Raw genomic sequence first — 17,672 nt, 5'->3', positions numbered from 1 at the left:
GTCCAGAAGCACTTCATCTTGGGAAAGGCATCATTCTTCACAGGCAGAATTCATGCAAACATCAAAAGGAGATTTATTAATGGTACTAAATAGATAATAATTAGTGAATAATTGATGTTGTCATTGCCACTCCCTGCTGTGTCTAACCGCTGTGTGCATAGTGAGCTGAATGTTTATCTTCACTGGTAAAAGCTGCTTTGCTTTGTTGACGCCTGGCTGTCCCTCACTCCACTGTCTAATAATGCAGACTGAACTGCAGGATACCAGCACTCCCACATTGTGGAAGCAATTCTCCAGAACTGTGTAGCAGAACACAACCCCTTCTTCTCAAGCGGCCCAAAATGACCCCCTTCTGGATTCATTTTTTCAATATTTGTTATCCCAGTAAATTTTATCCTCTGCCACATCCTGTCTCCTGTGTCCAAACAGAGCTTTATGTCTACAGTTGGGCACATATCCTCTCTTCTGCATCACCAAGCCTAGAAAATCTGTACCTTCGTTCCCAAAAAGTAAGGAGATCTGGGAATGTGGTCATAGTGTGGTTTCTCAAGGTTGAGCCAGCTGGAACAAAGAAGTTATTTGCTCTGGTTCTCAGGTCTCCTGAGGAAGGTCTACCTGATGGCTGGAAATACTTGTTTTTAGGGGGAATAAACCCACTAATATCTTCAGTGCAGAGAAGTGGTAGGAGTTGTAACAGGAAAACTTAAGAGAGATGGGATTGCCAGTGGGGGTACCACTGAGGCAAATATTCCCTGCCTAAAAGTGTTGTGTGTGTGTAAATGTATGCAGAGACACCAAATTCCAAATAAGGTTGATTAAAAGTTAAATAATCTTCCTTTTCATAGTGGATCCCATTAGGTTCTTGAAGACTCAAGAGCAAGTGAGTAACAACATTTCATGATTCTTTCTGTATCTTGCATATTTTCCTTTATTAAAAATGTTTTGTTTTACATACCAGATGCCACATTAGCTCCGTTATGATTTCTAGTTATTCTGACAGTAGTTGAATTTTATCCCTTGTTATTTCTAGAATAAATCTAGTGCTGATTTTATTTTTATTTTAATTTTATTTTTATTTTTCAGTACATTAACAGCTTAATTTTCTTTCTATCTTTTAACAACATGAGAAAATTGAGACTGGTGGGGGAACATTAGCTAATTAACACATTAACTGTAGTTCCCAGAAAACTGATGCATTTTTTCCATCTATATTTAATGAGACATTATTTCTCACACTGAAATAGCAAGGCTATCATGGCAGAGAAATTCTCAGTATGCTATGTGTATTCACAGTATGCTGCAAATTAGATTCACAGTAATGGGAAGAATACAAAACAAAATGAAAAATTAACAGAAAATTATTATTAATTTAATTGGATAAGGAAAACCCCTATAATGAAACTTGATCTTTTTGTTTAACTTAGATCTGAAATCTAAAACTTTATTCCACACTTGCACTGGCTTTAGATTTTTTCCCTCTAACTTCAGTGGTATTAATCCTAATTTACATTGGTCTGAGGATAATCGCATCATCAGGGGCTCATTATTACCATTGTGTGCCCCGGTGGCACAGTGGTAGGAATGCCGCTTTGCAACACTGGAGGCCCGGGTTCTAACCCCCCCTGTGGAGCAAGTGGTAGAAGTGCTGCTTTCCTACACAGGAGGCTTGAATCCCGGGGGGTTGGACTCAATGATCTCTAAGGTCCCTTCCAACCCGCATGAGACTGTGATACTGTGATCTGTAACCAACACTGTGGTAGAGTTTTTGATTCTTTGGCTATGCAGATGCTGTAAAGGTGTAAAAGACTGTTTGTGGTGCAGACAGAAAAAAAGATAAAGCAAAAATGAAGTGCTGCAAACTGTTTCCAGGGGGCCTGTTCTCAGGAGCCACAGGGCATAGCTTTGCATTTCCACTATGTCACCTTCTGCTTGGGAATACTTCCCCTAGAAAGGCAGCATGGAAAGTTCTCACTGTAACTTGACAAAGTTTCATACTCACCTTTCTCTGTTCTGAAGTAGTCCAGAATACATGTGGCTCCAGCAGCACATGTTTAGACCTCATATTATCCACTGAACTCAACAGTAATTCTTTAGAGACTAAATTTTGCACTGACATATGGTTTTGTTCCTGTAACAGTACCATGAATGAACATACCCTTCATTAATCCTTTCAACATAGACTGTTAACAAACAATTTGAATTTAAAAATGATCCATATTTAAGGAAAAAAATAACTACATTCAGATCCAAGTTCTCTAACACTAATATCTCTGCTGAGAGGACAAACTTGATTGCTGATCAAGAAAACAGAACAAAACAACCCTAACCTTAACAAAAACAAAAACACACACAAAAAAACCACAACTAACCATAACCCAAAGCCTAACCCTACAATAAAACTAATCCTAACCATAAACCTAACCCTAAATCTAAAACTAACACTAACCCTAACGATACCCCTAAAAAAAAAGTGTAACACTACCTTAAACCTAACAATAAAAAGAACCAGAAACCTAGCCCTAACCCTAACCACAACAAAACCCTAGCATAACCTGAACCCTAAACCTAACCCCAAAACTTAACCTAACACAAACCCCCAAACTAAACCTAACACTGAACCCTAAACCTAACCCTAACACTAACCCAACCCTACCATAACCCAAATCCAAAACCTAACCCAAACCCAAAACCAAACCATAACCTTAAACCCAACAATAAACCTAAGCCATAAGCCAACAATAAACCTAACCCTAAACCTAAACCAAAACCCAAAACTAACCCTAACCATAACACTAACCATAATCCTAACCCTAACCCTACACTAACCCCAACCCTAAACCTAACCCGAACCAAAATACTAACCTTAACCTTACACAGAGCTAAACATGAACCCTACCGTGAAACTAACCCTAACCATAGCAATAACCCAACTCTAAACCTAAAAAAAATCCTAAACCCAAACACTAACCCTTGACCCTACAATAACCCTAACCATAAAACTAAACATAACCCTAACCATAAAACTAAACATAACCCTAACCATAAACCTAACACTAACAATAACCCTAACCCTCACCCTAACCCTAACCCTAACCCTAACCCTAACCCTCACCCTAACCCTAACCCTAACTCTAACCCTAACCCTAACCCGAAGCCTAACCCTACCCTAACCTAAACCTAACCCTACCCTAACCCTAACACTAGCACTAACTCTGACCCTAACCCTAACTCTAACCCTAACCCACACCTAATCCTAAACCTAAACCAAAACCTAACATTAACCCTAACTCTAACCATAACCTAACCCTAACTCTAACTCTAACCCTAACCCTACCCTAAACCTAACCCAAAACTAACTCAAACCCTACCCTAACCCTAACCCTAACCCAAATCCTAACCCTAACCCTAACCTTAACCCTAACACTAACCCTACACTAACCCCAACCCAAAACCTAACTCGAACCAGAATACTAACCTTAACCTTACCCAGAGCATAACCTGAACCCTACCGTAAACCTAACCCTAAACATAGCAATAACGCCACTCTAAACATAAACCAAATCCTAAACCCAAACACTAACCCTTGACCCTACAATAACCCTAAAACAAAACATAACCCTAACCCTAAACCTAACACTAAAACTAACCTTAACCCTAACCCTAGCCTTAACCCTGACCCTACCCTAAACCTAACCCAACCATAATCCTACCCTAACCCTAACCAAATCCTTAACCCAAACACTAACCCTTGATTCTACAATAACCCTAACCCTAAACTAAACATAACCCTAACCATAAACCTAACACTAACATTAACCCTAACCCTAACCTTAACCCTGAACCTACACTAAACCTAACCCTAACCCTAACCCAAACCTAATCCTACACTAACCCTGACCCTAACCCTAACGCTAACTCTAACCCTAACCCAAACTCTAACCGTAACACTATCCTAACCCGAAGACTACCCAAAACCTAACCCTAAACCAAACCCTAACCCTAACCCTACCCCAACCCTAACCCTAACCAAAACCATAACCCTACTCTAACCCTAACGCTTAACATAATCCCAACCATAAACCTAACTTTAATACTAACCCAAACCCTAGAATACACCTAACTATAATCTTAACTGTAACACTAACACAAACCCTAACTCTAATACTACCCTAACACTAACTCTGTCCCTAACCCTAACTCTAACACTAACCCACACCTAACCCTAAACCTAAACCAAAACCTAAAACTAACCCTAACTCTAACTCTAACCATAAACTAACCCTAACTCTAACCCTAATCCTAACCCTAACCATAACCCTAACCCTAACAATACCGTAACCCTAACCGTGTCCTAACCCTAACCCAAATCCTAAATCTAACCCTAACCATAACCCTAATCCTAACCCTAACACTAATCCTGACCCTAACCCTAACCCTAACCCTTACCCTAACTCTAACCCTAACTCTAACATAACCCTAACCCTAACTCTAACATAACCCTAACCCTAACACTAACCATAACCATAATGCTAACCCTAACCCTAACCGACCCTTACCCAAAAACTAACCCTAATCCAAACCCAAATCCTAACCTTAACCCTTACCCTAACCCTAACCTGACCCTTACCCAAAACCCAACCCTAAACCTAACCCTAATGCTAACCCTAACACTAACATTAACCTAACCATAACACTAACCCTGACCCTAGACAAACCCTTAATGCTAACCTTTAACCTAACCCTTACCATAATTCTAACCCTAAACTTAACCCTAACATTAAACTAGCCCTATCTTTAACCCTTACCCCAATCCTAACCCTAACTTTAACCCTCCTCTATCCCTAACCTTAACCCTAAACCTAACCCTAAACCTGACTCTACAGAAACCCTAACTCTAACCCTACCCTAACCCTAACCCTTACCTTGCCCCTTCCCTACCCCAAACCCTAACCCTGACCCTTCCCTAATCCTAACCCTAACCTTAACCGTAACCCTAACCCTAAGGCTTCTGCATGAGGTATCACCAAGACTCAGTGTGACCCCAGAAAACTGCTACATATGTCATAGCTAGTGGTGGTGATTCTGCTAGAACAAAAGTTGTGTTTTATAGCAGAAAATTTGTTGTCAAATAGTGGTATTGTACTCTATATCTGTTGTAGCTTCCATGGAAATAAATAGGAGGAATTACTTTTGGGGTGACCCATGTACGATTAACATGTGCCAGCTGGAAGCCTCTGCAAACTGCCCCAAAGTTGACTAAACAGAAAAAAATACTCACCTGACAATAATTTGCTGAGCCACCTGGCATCAGGAGGTGGCAAGTTCTTTTCTTTATGTCTGTGACAAAGAAGTACTGAACAAAGGAGCTGTGCCTTGCAAGGACATGCTAATAATCTTTGAACAGCTAGCCCATGAAAGGACCATGGGAGTGTACACCTCCTCCAGAAATACTGTTGGTGAAGGTCTGTTATTCAGATGGCAACAGGAGGTCCCCCTTCATATCCTTTCATGTCCTCCCAAGGGTTATGCTAGTTCTTCTGCAACTCTGATACCTGGTCTCACTTGAATGTGAAGAACAGCAGTTTGTCCCTGAAGCAGTGCCAGGACTAGCTGTGGTAAGGGTGGGAATGGACTCGGGAAAGGAGCCACCAAGCATTTCAACAAGATGGCAGTGAAAGAACATCCATGTTCTTTCAGTGAAAGAAACATCCATGACATAACTACAGTGGCCATGCATTACAGGGCTCAAGGCAGTTCCTGAGACCTTCTTGAGAAGGTGGCCAGGGCTGCTGGTATGAGTGTATGAAATAAAACAATGGGGACATAGCCACTCTGACAGGCCAAAGGCACACTCAGTGCAGACACAAAGCCCATCCACGTGGCTCCTACTCTCTATCCGTAAGGCGGCACAGCCCCCTTCCTCCTTCTCTTCCTCAGGGCCTCCCTATGCTGCTGTGCACTCTTGTCCTCCCATGACACAAATTCCGGAAGCTGTCTTCCCCTGGTCCGGCCAGTCCATACCGAACCAGTCATATCATGGCAGCGACCACAGCCCCCACCCGTGCTCGCTAACACGCAGGACACAACCTCCACCTCTGCGGGGGATGATCCCCTCTGAGAAGTGGGTCGCTACTAAGCGCTCCACAGATTCCAACACCATAACACTGCAGCCCATCAGCCCCAGTCACAGCTAGGATCGAGCGCAGCCGGACAATGGGGCGGCGCTGCAGCGGGCACCGCCTCTCCCCGCCCTCAGCCGCCGCGGCGGCGCTGGCTTTGTACCGCTGGCCGGACACCACGCTGCCTGCTGCTTCCCTGCCCGCCCGTCTCCGGTAGCGGCCGCGAGGCCAGGAGCCGCTTCTGATCGGAGAGGCGGGTCAGCCCGCCCCTGCCCGTTCCGCTGAGAGGCTTCCCCGCCTCTTGTCCCGCCGCGGACTGCTTGCCGGCCCTACCCCCGAGCAGTCTGTCAGCCCTCCTGGGTTGCTGTCCTTCCGCGTGATCTCCGCGTTCCCGAGTCGCCGGCTGTGTCTTCCCCTTCGTGCCGCCCAAGCCCTTCCCGGGCGCCGGGCATGGCGCTGTTGACAGCGCTCGTACGCATCTGAGGTGGCGGGAGCGGCGAAGACGAGTGAAATGAGGCGTCTGCAGCCCGGGGCCGCGCTGCTGCTGTCACTGCTATGGGAGGTGAGGCTCCGAGACCCGGGACCGGGGGTGCGGTGCGGCGGGCAAGAAGGAGGCATGGCGCTCCTGCCCGCGGCGGGAGGCTATAGAGGCCGCGGTGGGAGGCGACGGCGGCTCTCGAAGAGCCCGCTGGGGAGGGGGGACTCTGGGCGTGACCTGAAGGCTCTGGCCCCACGGAGAGGAGTCGGCCCCTGGCGCCCGCCGGGAAAGTGCGGGGTCGGGTACGGAGCTGCACTGTAGCTGACAGTGCCAGCATTGAGGTCTTAGGCTCTTTTTGTAAATCGTTACGTGACGGTTTGTGGGGAGTTGGATGAGCCTCGGTTGGGGCACGGCGCGAGCTGCTGAGCGTTGTCTGTTAGTGAACGTGGCTGCCCTGCGAGCAGAGCGCAAAACAGCCTCACTCGTGTGCGCCTCGGAAAGGCGGGGACGAAGGTGCTTCCTCCGTCGTGAAGTGTACGGTGGTGGGCAGGCCGGAGCGCCGGCTGCATCATTACGTCTTCCAGAAACGGATGTAATTCATGAAGATTGTGTTTACTTTATGTTTATTCCACCTACACAGCGGAAAGATTTCTGATATGTTTCCCACTGTGTCACCCATAACCATCACGCTAGGCTCAAAGTCACCGTTTCGTGTAAATATGTGTAACTGGGCTGCATCTCATTGCCTCGTCCGTAAGCCCGGCGCTCTAGGACCCCGTCGTAGCTCTTCCCAAAGCGCAGTCCGTGAGGTGTCGGTGAGGCAGGTGCGGGCGGTCCCGGTGCTGAGCCCTCCGCTTCTGGTGCATGCGGTGTGGTTGTCCGCTCTGCTGAACGAGGCCCCTGCCTGGCCCGCCTGTCTCAGGGCATTCGGCACTGGTCCTCTTTGCAGGGAGCCTGGTTGCTGTTACTTGAGTTTCTAATGTTCTTTTTAATGGAATAATTTGTATAGCTTTGTTGTTGGTGGTGGTTGTTTTCCTCTTTTAATCTAGAATGTTTCTTTTGCCATCTGAATTTGTAGATTAGCATTATTTATTTGTTTATTTTTGGAAGCTTAAAGTAGGCTTTTAGATGAGATAAAAATAAGAAATTACAACTTAAAAAGATGGAAGTTGTGCTCTACAGGACAAGAAGACCCAGAAACTGAGCATTGTGAGTTCAGATAACTAATCAGAGACATCGGGCGGTTTCCAAGAGCATCTGGCTATTAACTGAAATTGCATTGCTTTTTTTTTTTTTTTTAAATATATTTGTAGCTTCTTAGTTAGTATTTAACACAGCATGAGCTGAGGAGCATGCTTTTAAATGAAAATTTTGCAAAAGGCTTTCACTGTTTTACTGGTAATAGGGGAAGAAGACACATAACCATTGAGAGCAGTTTGCTCTAATTTACTGGTACTTGAAGTTTTCCATAATTAAGGGACTTGAAATGCTTGTTGTAAGGTGTGGATGCACTTTCTGTCCAAGTGTTTGCTGAACCAGGAGTTCCCCTAAGATCAAACTGAAGGAGTTCACTCTCTTCACTAGTATATGTTCACTGATGAAGACACATGCAGGCTCAGATACGTGGAGCACTTCCCTATGACTTCCAGGCTGAGCTTGGTCATTAAGTAGCTGTGCTGCGCTGCGCTGAGGGTATCATGTCTGACTGCTGTGAAAGGAGAGAAAATATGAAAGACAGGTTGGGGAGCTGTACAGTAATACAATTATACAGTCAGTAAGTGAATGGGTGTAAACAGATGTTTTGTATGAAAGATTATCATGATAGAAAGACAATCTATGACAGATGGAAAATGCTCATTGATGCTGAAGGTTTGCAGTAAACTCCACAAAGGAGTGATCTCCAGAGAAAGAGATCCTGCCTTACTGGTAGTCAGCCCTTAAATGAGATCTGGGAGAGGTGGAGCCAAGCTCCATCCCTTCTGGTACCACAGCTGAATTACCTTCACCTGTGCTCCTGCAGCTGACTCATTGCTTGCCTCAGGTTTGGGTGACTGGAATGGTCTGTCCCCTAAAACTTCCAATCATCACTCCATCGTCATTAAACCTAGCCGGATCTCCATAAATTATTGATGTTTCTGCCCCTGTGCTGACTAGGGCTGTAACCCTTTGGACATTTTTCTAGGACCAGAATATTGTTAATTCCACATAGGGCCTCTGGTCCCATCTGGAGGCCCTAGGGGGACTGATATCCCTTGTCACACCATGAACTGGGGTAAGGCCAAATCTCTTGCTTCCAGTGGCTCAGGCATTGTGGCCTGAGACACCTGAGGTGGCTGCTTCTTTTTGTTGGGTAACAAACTCCACATTGTTGTTTGCCTTCTTTCTATAACTTGTACCCTTGGTTTCTTAGGGTAATATTGGAATTTTTGAGGACATGGTTGGGCTATTGATCAATATTTGCAAGTCAAGTACCAGCCCTAATAAGATAATTGAACATTTGCTTTCGGCACACTCTTATGGATCCTGATTGAGGAGCTCATGGAGCTGGCCTTTTGGTTTTAATTACTAGCAGTACTTCAGCTTCTTCTAACGTTCAAATATTACATTTAGTCCACAGGCACTCTGTTTCTCCTAGGTCAGCTACTAATTGAGCCACCTGCTGGACCACCGCCTCTGATGCCACTAGAGGGTTTAATATTGAAACCAGTGTGCCATACACATGGGAGGGAGCCTGATGTAACATCAGGTTCCTCATTCCTACTGAGAATTTGACCATATCAGGGTTATCAAAGGTGTCTTCATAGATAGCCTCCCTCATACCCAGTTCGATGTAATTTTGAAGGTCCTCCCTGGAAGACCACAACCCTGCATGTAATGTTATGTCTGCTTTCTTCGGCCAAACCATATGGCATGCTGCCATTAATCAATCTAAAATAGAATGATTTTCATTCAGAAACCAGGTACCAGCATATAATCTTTGCCTAGGGGCAGGGTGAACAGTTACAGTAGCTTAGATATTTCAGGTCCACTAACTGTAATGCTTTCTGCCTGCAAATCCCATAAGTGCAATAGCCAGGTCATTACACTCTCTCTAGGTTTTTGGCAAAATCGTTGTACCAGATACATTAATTCTGTTGCTGTGTATGGTCAGACAGTGACATGAAAATGTGTTTGGGCAGGGAGCCATTGATCAGGAGGCTTCCTTGCTGGTCTACCTTTATTTATTTTTTTTTATTTTTTATTTTTTTTGGTTATGATAGGACAGAGTTCCAAGGAATCTGTCCTTAGTGGCTCTTTAAATCAGCTTTAGTGATTTTATTTTCTTGTTCAACCAGGTCCATTGTTTCAGAGATGTAGTTGCTATCCATTGAAATATTATAGACCTGGGCCATTGGGGAATGTAAGGGTGGTTTTTTCCCTGTTAAAATGTTAAGTTCTTATTCTGATTTTTCAGTATGGTCTTCTGATAATTGAGTTTTATTTTCCAACGCATCAGCTCTGATTTCTACCTGATTTAAGGCATTTAATGGTAACCATGCCACTATAGAGACAGCTAACTGCCCTTCTTCTATAATCAAAATATCCTTATTTAATCCTTGAAAATATTCAGTCACACAGAATAGGGAAACATTCCCAATAACCTGCAGGGGACCCTACTTTCCAACTATAGCGTCCAGTTGACAATAGGAAGAACCCATAAATCCTGGGATCTGCCCAGGAATCATTTTGTCTAAGGAGTGATGTTTTCCTCCCTGACTCATTTATAAATAACCCACAGAAAAATACATCCTGTCTGCTTGGCTCACCAAATGTAGTTATAGAATTATATAGTCAATAGGTGAGCAGGGGGTAAACAGATGTTTTGTGTGAAAGATCATCATGATAGAAAGATAAGCTATGATAAATAGAAAACACTTACCAATACTGAAGGTTCACAGTAAACTCCACACAGAAGCAATCTCCAGAGAAAGATATCATGCCTTAGTGGTAGTCAGCCCTTAAATGAGATCTGGGAGAGGTGGAGCCAAGCTCCACCCCTTCTGGTACCACAGCTGAATTACCTTAACCTGTGCTCCTGCAGCTGATTACTTGCTTCAGGTGGTTATTCAGAGGTTAAGGCTGTGATCAACAGTTTCCCATACAGGAGCATGCATCAGCTGGTGAGTAATTGCACTGAGACAATTGTTATTGGAGCAGGATTTACACATGAGAAATTCCTTGTTCCTTTGTCAAGAAGAGCTTGCAGATATTGATGCTGAGAAGATATGCTGTTAGGAGAGAGAAGCCTTAGATGTCATAAGCTTTGCACACAGTTAAGTTGCTGACCTTCTGAACGTGTGAGCTGAATCGAGGAACTTCTAAGATGGATTACTTGATAGGTAATTTTGGTTCTTGCTAGAGAAAATGAATGCTGCTAAATATTAATTCATCTTCCTTTTTTTTAACTGTTTCAGCTGCCTGGTGGTAGCAGCATGTTATTAACCAGAGTTATCTGGAACACCCTTTTTCAGCAGGAGCCTGGAGTTCCAGTAGACACGTAGTGCATTCAGTATTTACCAGGAAACGTGTTCAGCTGGTAGTCCTGCTCCCTGGTGCAGCTCATGGTTGCCCTGGCAGGACTGCATTTATCTCAGTTCTGTATGAGTCTAGGGCTCTCCGTTCATAGGAATGATTTGAGGAGTGCCTTAATGTATGTCAGTTTAACAGTCTGGGCTTTATGACAAGATTTTCTGCTTTTATTTCTTCAGATGTCTCAAGGCTTGTTCATGTTTGGCTTTAATGGGTGGCATTGCCTTTGGGACAGGAGAAAAAATAAAGCTAAACAAGCCTCTGCCTGTATGATTCAGTGAGTTTGTTATCAGCCTGCGTGTGCGCACCACAGTATTTCTTGCTGAGTTGCTCCTCAGGATGGTGCCTTTTTCTTTTCTGCAGCTTCTGGTATGCTGGGCTGCGAGTGGGCGTCTGATGCTGAACTCATGGATGGAAGTGCAGAACTGAGCTGCTCAAGTCACAGACTTCGTCAGGACACTGCATATAGCATGGTGGTAATCAAGGAGAGGGAACTAGTTGTGTCAAGGACAGCCTTGCTGGTGGCTTGCTGGATAGCTTTGCTTGACAAAGTGCATAAGCTTCTGGTTGGCCTTTATGTTATGTCCAAAATATCCTAGAAACTGGACGTTTTTGTATTAAGTCAGTTTCTATTTTCAGTTAAGTTTTTTAGTGCTCTATTTGAAGAAATACATGTGGAAGCTGTTGTAAATTGTATGAAATGTCTGGTGGAAATGTTTAAATGTGGCAGTACAACGTTTAGATGACTACTTCTGGAGATACTGGAAGTGGGATTTTGCTATGCAGTTTCTTCTTACTAGAAATTACAATGTGTATGCTAATAGAAGTGTTGATGATTGGATGGCTGGAAAAAAGAATGGTCAGTATAGTTGTCCTCTTGTTAATTTACCAGAGGGAAGATGCTGTAGAAGAGTCAAGTACTTTTTTCCTTTTTTTTTTTTTTTTTTTTTAAACAGAGGAATGGATATATAATGTGAACAGCAAAATGTTTTAACTTTAAATAAAATTCAAACACTTTTGACAGTCTGTCATACAAGATTTATTTAAATAAAAGCAAAGTTGGCTAGTTGCTTCCCAACTGGGTAACTGCTGTTTATCATTTTTGCTCTTTATTATTTTTGTAAACGGAGTTCAATAGGGCAGATTCTAGCTAGAATCTCTGCCCACCGGAGTGGAAACAAATGCAGTAAATGACTAAGAATGCAAATCTTAAAGGAAAAGAGCAAAAAAGACCGAGCATAGCTAGGGCTTAAGAAGTTGTGAGCATCCTTTCACAGCAGCACTCCCAGGTTCTGATACTATTTTATTAGCTGATGGTTGGTATTTTCCTTTATGTACATGTTATAGGAATATGTGTGCATACCAAGGTTATCTCTGTGATGTTCCTCTCTATGAAAGCCCCTGATATTGTCCAGTTGATAGAGTGCTGAAGTTTTAGCTACTGTAGGCTTTGCATCAGTGAGTGGTGAGAAAAAAAATCCCATCCTTTGCCTGTAATGGCAAAGGGCTGAACCAGAATACCTACAAAGGAGGGTGTGTTCACTTGCTCTCTGCCTCTTATTAGTTTTTGTTGCAGAGGGGCTTATCAATCTTAGGAAACTTCTTTCATTTTTCTGACTGTCTTGCTGCCCATTGGAAAGGAGCTGCTTTGCTGAGTGGAGGCAGGAAATGATTTACATAGGATTTGTCATTCCCTGATCCAGCTGGTGCTGGCAGGCCTTCCGAGTATTTGCCAGCAGTGAGCTGGGCTGTGACTGCCAGGCAGGAGAACTGAGCCTGCATGGTTTTCTTACTTCTCTCCTACTGATGAGGATTCGTGCTCACTGCAGAAAGGGAAAGACAGCTTAGTGCTGTTTGCATTCTATAGAAGACACAAATAGTTGTGCAGTGGGTTTTTTGGTGTTTTCCATTCCCCACTCCCCCATTGGAAAAAGCATATATATAATCTGTTGACTTTTTTTTTTTTTTTTTTTCCCCCCAATAGTCAGAAATGTTCAGAACCTTCTGTCATGCTCTTTCTCTAAAAAAACACCCTCTGACACTCTTGATCTCAGTACTCCCACTCAGCTAGCTAAGGTGTCTGTAAGGATGTGTTTAATTTGGTCAAAGTGTGCCTTTAGACTTAATCTGCTCTTTTGGAATTTAGCTAAAATGAATTGGGTGTGGGGGGTGGAGAGGGAAGGGAACTCTTGCTTTGGTTTAATGCAAAATTATTTTGGTTTTACTCCAGTAGGAAGAGGGTTAGGAAAGATACGTCTACATACAAGTTTGCCCTGCTCAGTTGTGTAGTCTATGAACAGAAACACAGTAATGCTTGAGCTTATACTACTGCATTAAAAAAAATAAAAATATGATTTCTTGATAAAACAAGGTGCACTTCTAATCTGTTGTGATTTAAAGTAAAATCCATTTAAATAAAACATACGGAAAACATCCATGCAGTCATCCTCACTTTTGAAAATGTGTCATTGTTTTGCATCCTTGAGTATACCTCTTATTACAGTTTTTGAGTTTTGCTAAAATCTTTGTGGTTGGAATCCCTTTATAGTTTATTATAGTAAAAAAAAAAAAACAAAACAACAACAACAAAAACAAAACAAAACAAAAAAACCCCCACAAAAACCAACAACAAACAAACAAACAAACAAAAGAACTTTATTCCGAGTAGAAAGAGGCAAAACTTTTCTGAAACAATCTTTTTTTCTTTGCTTGAGTAGTGCTTACTGGGCAAAAAATACTTGCTTTGTCAAAAGGCTGGGAGCATAATCCGGAATTGGGGGATGTTAAAAGAGCCCTACAAAGCAAGAGAAAGAGAAAATATAAGGTCTCAAACAGTGGATATTACCACTTTCCCGACTTTTGTAAAGTACTACTAAAGAAATACCAATGTGGGTATTTTTATTTTTTATGAGAACGACGTGTCTTGACAGCTTTTTTGCATATTAAGTGGAAAAGTTTGCACTCTGAAGTTAAAAATGTCTTTCTTAAGTGTGTCTTCAGCTCTGTGCTAAATCTGTGTTAACTAAACCCATGTTTTAAATAACTTGATGATTTTTTTTCCCCTCTTTCCCTGTGACTCAGCTGTCACTTTGACAGATTTTGGGAAGAAAGAGAAGTGGGGAAAAAGTGTTCTTTCTGTATTTGATGAAATGCTGAGTGCTTTTAACCTCTATGTTAGCTGCCTACTCCTTCAGGTCTCTTAATTGTGCGACTGCAGACAAACTGGATTGGCCCACATCAGCAGTGGGAAACAGCCACCAGGAAAAAACTGAGGAAAAAAAAGCAAAGCAGTGAGTTACCTTTGCTTCTGGAGAGGTTGGTACAGCAGTAGCATCACCAAACTTGCTGCAAGAGGGGGGAGGGAATACATGGCTGGGAGCAGGGCTGCCCATTTTGGTAGTATGCTTATTTCTGTATATTAGAAGTCACCTTTGGACAGAGTTACCTGCATTTTTAATTATCTGTAAGGAGCAGAAAGCTCTTCTACATGCACAGCTAAAAGGGAGAACTAGCAGAGTCTGTTTTTTATTTTCCATTGAAAAATGCTATTAGTTGAGACAGACTTTTCTAGAAGCTGTTCTGTTGTTTTCCCACGTTACTTGCCAAGTGTCTGTTGGAGCAGAAACACTCAACCCAGAGCTTTCTTTTTCTGAGAGGCAGGCAAGGGGTTGTGGCTGGGGAGCATTTCCCCAGAGGGTCCATCAGCACAGCCAGGGCTGTACATCTTGAGTCCAGCTGGCGGGTGCTGGCTTACCCAGCCTTCCTTCAGTGTTCCTCTTCTGCCTTAGCTGGCAGCTGTTCTGAGGGTGAATCCTTTCTTCTCAGATCTTGCACTGGTGGAGTTAGAGATCATCACACTATCCATGCATGCAGACAGTATCTGCACAAGTTTTATATTCAAGTACACTAGGTTAAAAAAAGCACATTTAATCATACCTTTGTGTCTCTCTACTGAAGTGTATTTCCTATCTGTTTGTATCATTATTCAGAGGAGGAAGAATCAGAGAACTGTGAAATGAAATTACTGTGTGGAAGGGCAGACCAAAGATCATGGGCAACATTTGTTTCAACACTCTGTCCTACCAAAGACCTTCCACCTAAGAGTAGGTTGCTCCAGAAGTAATACTTTGTATTTATTTACACAGAAACTACAAGAGATATAAAGGCCACAATGAAACTCAGCTACAAAATGCTATTTTTTCAACGTAGTCCCGACTATTAGCAATGCATTTTCACCAGTAATGAATGAGAGCCTTCACGCCACACTCATGAAAATATGCACTAGCTGAGGTGATGGTCTGTCATCTAAAATTCTGTGATTCTCTACTGCTGATATGTGCCACCCACCTTGTTGGGCTCATGTCCACTGTTTTCTCTCCATGAACATTCAGGAGGGATCCATGAATATCAGTGGGTGCCATTTTTCCTCATGGAGAAACACACACCTTTGTGTGACACACCTTTGGTTCAGATGCCCCTTTCCTGCAGTCTGTCGCATGGCAACAAAGCTCAGTGGAATATTGGTGGGAAGGTTCAACCTCTACTGCTGTACCACCACCATCTGCCTCTTGTGTGTGCTCATTTTCTTTTTGGGATTCTACTGCAGCATGAGCCAAAGATGGCTGCTGCTTTTGCAGGCCTGCTCTGCTGAGCTTGGGGTTGCCAGCAGTGTAGATGGGGTGACAGGCTTTTGCAACCATGCAGCTGAGAGCTCTTAGGGTATCCATGATACAGGAGCTTTGCCAGGATATCCTGGCAAAAGTTTACTAGGAAAAAAAAAAAAAAAAAAAAAAAAGTAAACAAATTAAAAAATTCAAAGTAGCAAAAGCATGCTTGTCTTATGTTGCTTTGAACTTGTGTTTTGCTGCCATAGTTGTAATTTTACTTATCTGATGAGTGTAAGTAGGCCAACAAAATTCTCTTGTGTATGCTGACCTGCATCTATTTCTCTTTTTGTGATAGGAGAGCCTCCTTACCTAAGCGGAAATGTCTAGTTGTTTATGTCAGAGTGGTTTTAGTACAATCAATTTAGTGCTTGTACTGCACAGTGACTACTGTTAGAGAATGACAGCACAATAAAGCAGGCAGCATAATCATCTCCACAGAGGAGTTGTCAAGGTGTGACTCATTGTTTTGCTTAGTGGATAGAAAAAATATCAGTGTGGCCTGCAAATTCCTGCTGGCCTTTCCTGTGATATTTCTATGAGCATGGAAAGCCAGCACAGGGGCCTTTTTTTGCTGTGGATAGCTCAAAGCATGCTATCTGTTGACAGAAGAACTGGCTGAGGATGACTCAAGCAAGTGTTTTCTTTCATTTGTGTTCCTTGGGGAAAGATGTATTGCTCATCACTGCAGATAATTATCTCAATACTGGTGTAAGTGAGATCCAGAAATTCACTACTGGCTCTCTTACAATTTGAATTCCCAGCTCGGAGCTGCACTTCCCCACTACATTTGGAGCCTAAGATCAAACCAGTACAGGGAAGCTTTAAAATTCCTCCTGCATCTGTTCAGTGCTATTAAGCTTGTCAGAATTTCAGTTCAAAATAGAGGAGAATACTTTCTGCTCTGAAAATCTTGCTTCAAGGGGGGAGAGATGTGTGAAGTCTTATATCTACTTTTACATCACTGGCTTTTCTTTTTCAGGCTGGCATGAGCTCTTCCTATCCTAAGTTCTGCCTTGTTGATTCCACATAAATATCCCTTGAAAGAAGAAGGGTTTACAGTGGCTTGGGATGTAGCAGTGTTGAGGACACCCACCCATGCTGTGCTCTCAGCAGTGCTGTCATGTCAGTCACAAACCTATATCAGCATGGTCTAGTGCGCTTGACCTTTCACCTGCTTATTGAGTAAGGCAACACATTTCTCCCATCTATACAGAAGGAATTGCAGTGCATAAGATTGGGTTAAACCTCCTCAAAACTGGGTCATCCCTTGTGTTAAGATGGCATAAGATGATAATCATCTTCATTTATTGGTGTCACTGGAATTATAGCTCTCTCCATTCCCAACCTAGTGTCTATGTCCCTACAGGAACTGGAGGCACCTCATGCTGCACTGAGACTAGAGTTTTTGCTTTGTGTTGCTGGGGATGATCTGCAGTTCTGCTAGGGAAACCAGCAAGCAGAGGTAGCAGTGAGGAGCTCAATGATGGCCAAATACTGCTAGCTGCATAACCTGAGCAAGTGCCATAGGGAGAGACCTTTGGATCTGAGTGTTATTCAAAGGAGGTAGGTTGAGATCCTGTTCTGCATTTTTTTTTTCCTGTTCCTTTGGTATTTAGAGAAATAGGACTCTGATTTTAGCAGTGTAGGCACCTTGTCATTGAGGGATTTCACAGTTCTGTTTTTTTTTTATTCCCTCAATTGCAGCAATTCACAGCTATAATTGAACTTCAGTTAAATGCCCAGCATCAATTATAGTAATGGTAAATAATTGTAGGACTTGGAAGTGAAATCTGAGGATCTCAGATCTTGCATTTTAAAAAATATCCTGCACTTTCATCA

The 17,672-nt window shown here is 42.9% G+C and overlaps 1 protein-coding gene across 9 annotated transcripts in view; it reads left to right on the top strand.

The window, feature by feature from the left end:
• Positions 1–6,261: 6,261 nt before the first annotated feature.
• The window catches only part of VOPP1 (VOPP1 WW domain binding protein), a 70,031-nt gene continuing 58,620 nt past the window's right edge, over positions 6,262–17,672 (top strand). For 4 of the 9 annotated variants that reach the window (XR_014943464.1, XM_085539910.1, XM_032443019.2 and 1 more), the window contains exons 1-2: positions 6,262–6,681; positions 11,530–11,642. Coding sequence is in view for 7 of the 9 variants with exons in the window: in XM_085539910.1 (XP_085396036.1) it covers positions 6,675–6,681; positions 11,530–11,642 (120 nt within the window). In the remaining 2 variants the exon portion in view is untranslated. The remainder of the gene's footprint in view (positions 6,682–11,529; positions 11,643–17,672) is intronic. The other 5 variants (XM_015854898.3, XM_032443021.2, XM_032443020.2 and 2 more) reach the window with 2 other exon arrangements.

This window comes from Coturnix japonica, chromosome 2 (assembly GCF_054131305.1).
Source record: "Coturnix japonica strain WE chromosome 2, WE-NBRP24, whole genome shotgun sequence".
Taxonomy (NCBI): domain Eukaryota; kingdom Metazoa; phylum Chordata; class Aves; order Galliformes; family Phasianidae; genus Coturnix; species Coturnix japonica.
Note: the sequence above shows the minus strand (reverse complement) of the source record. Positions and strands in the feature narration are given on the sequence as shown.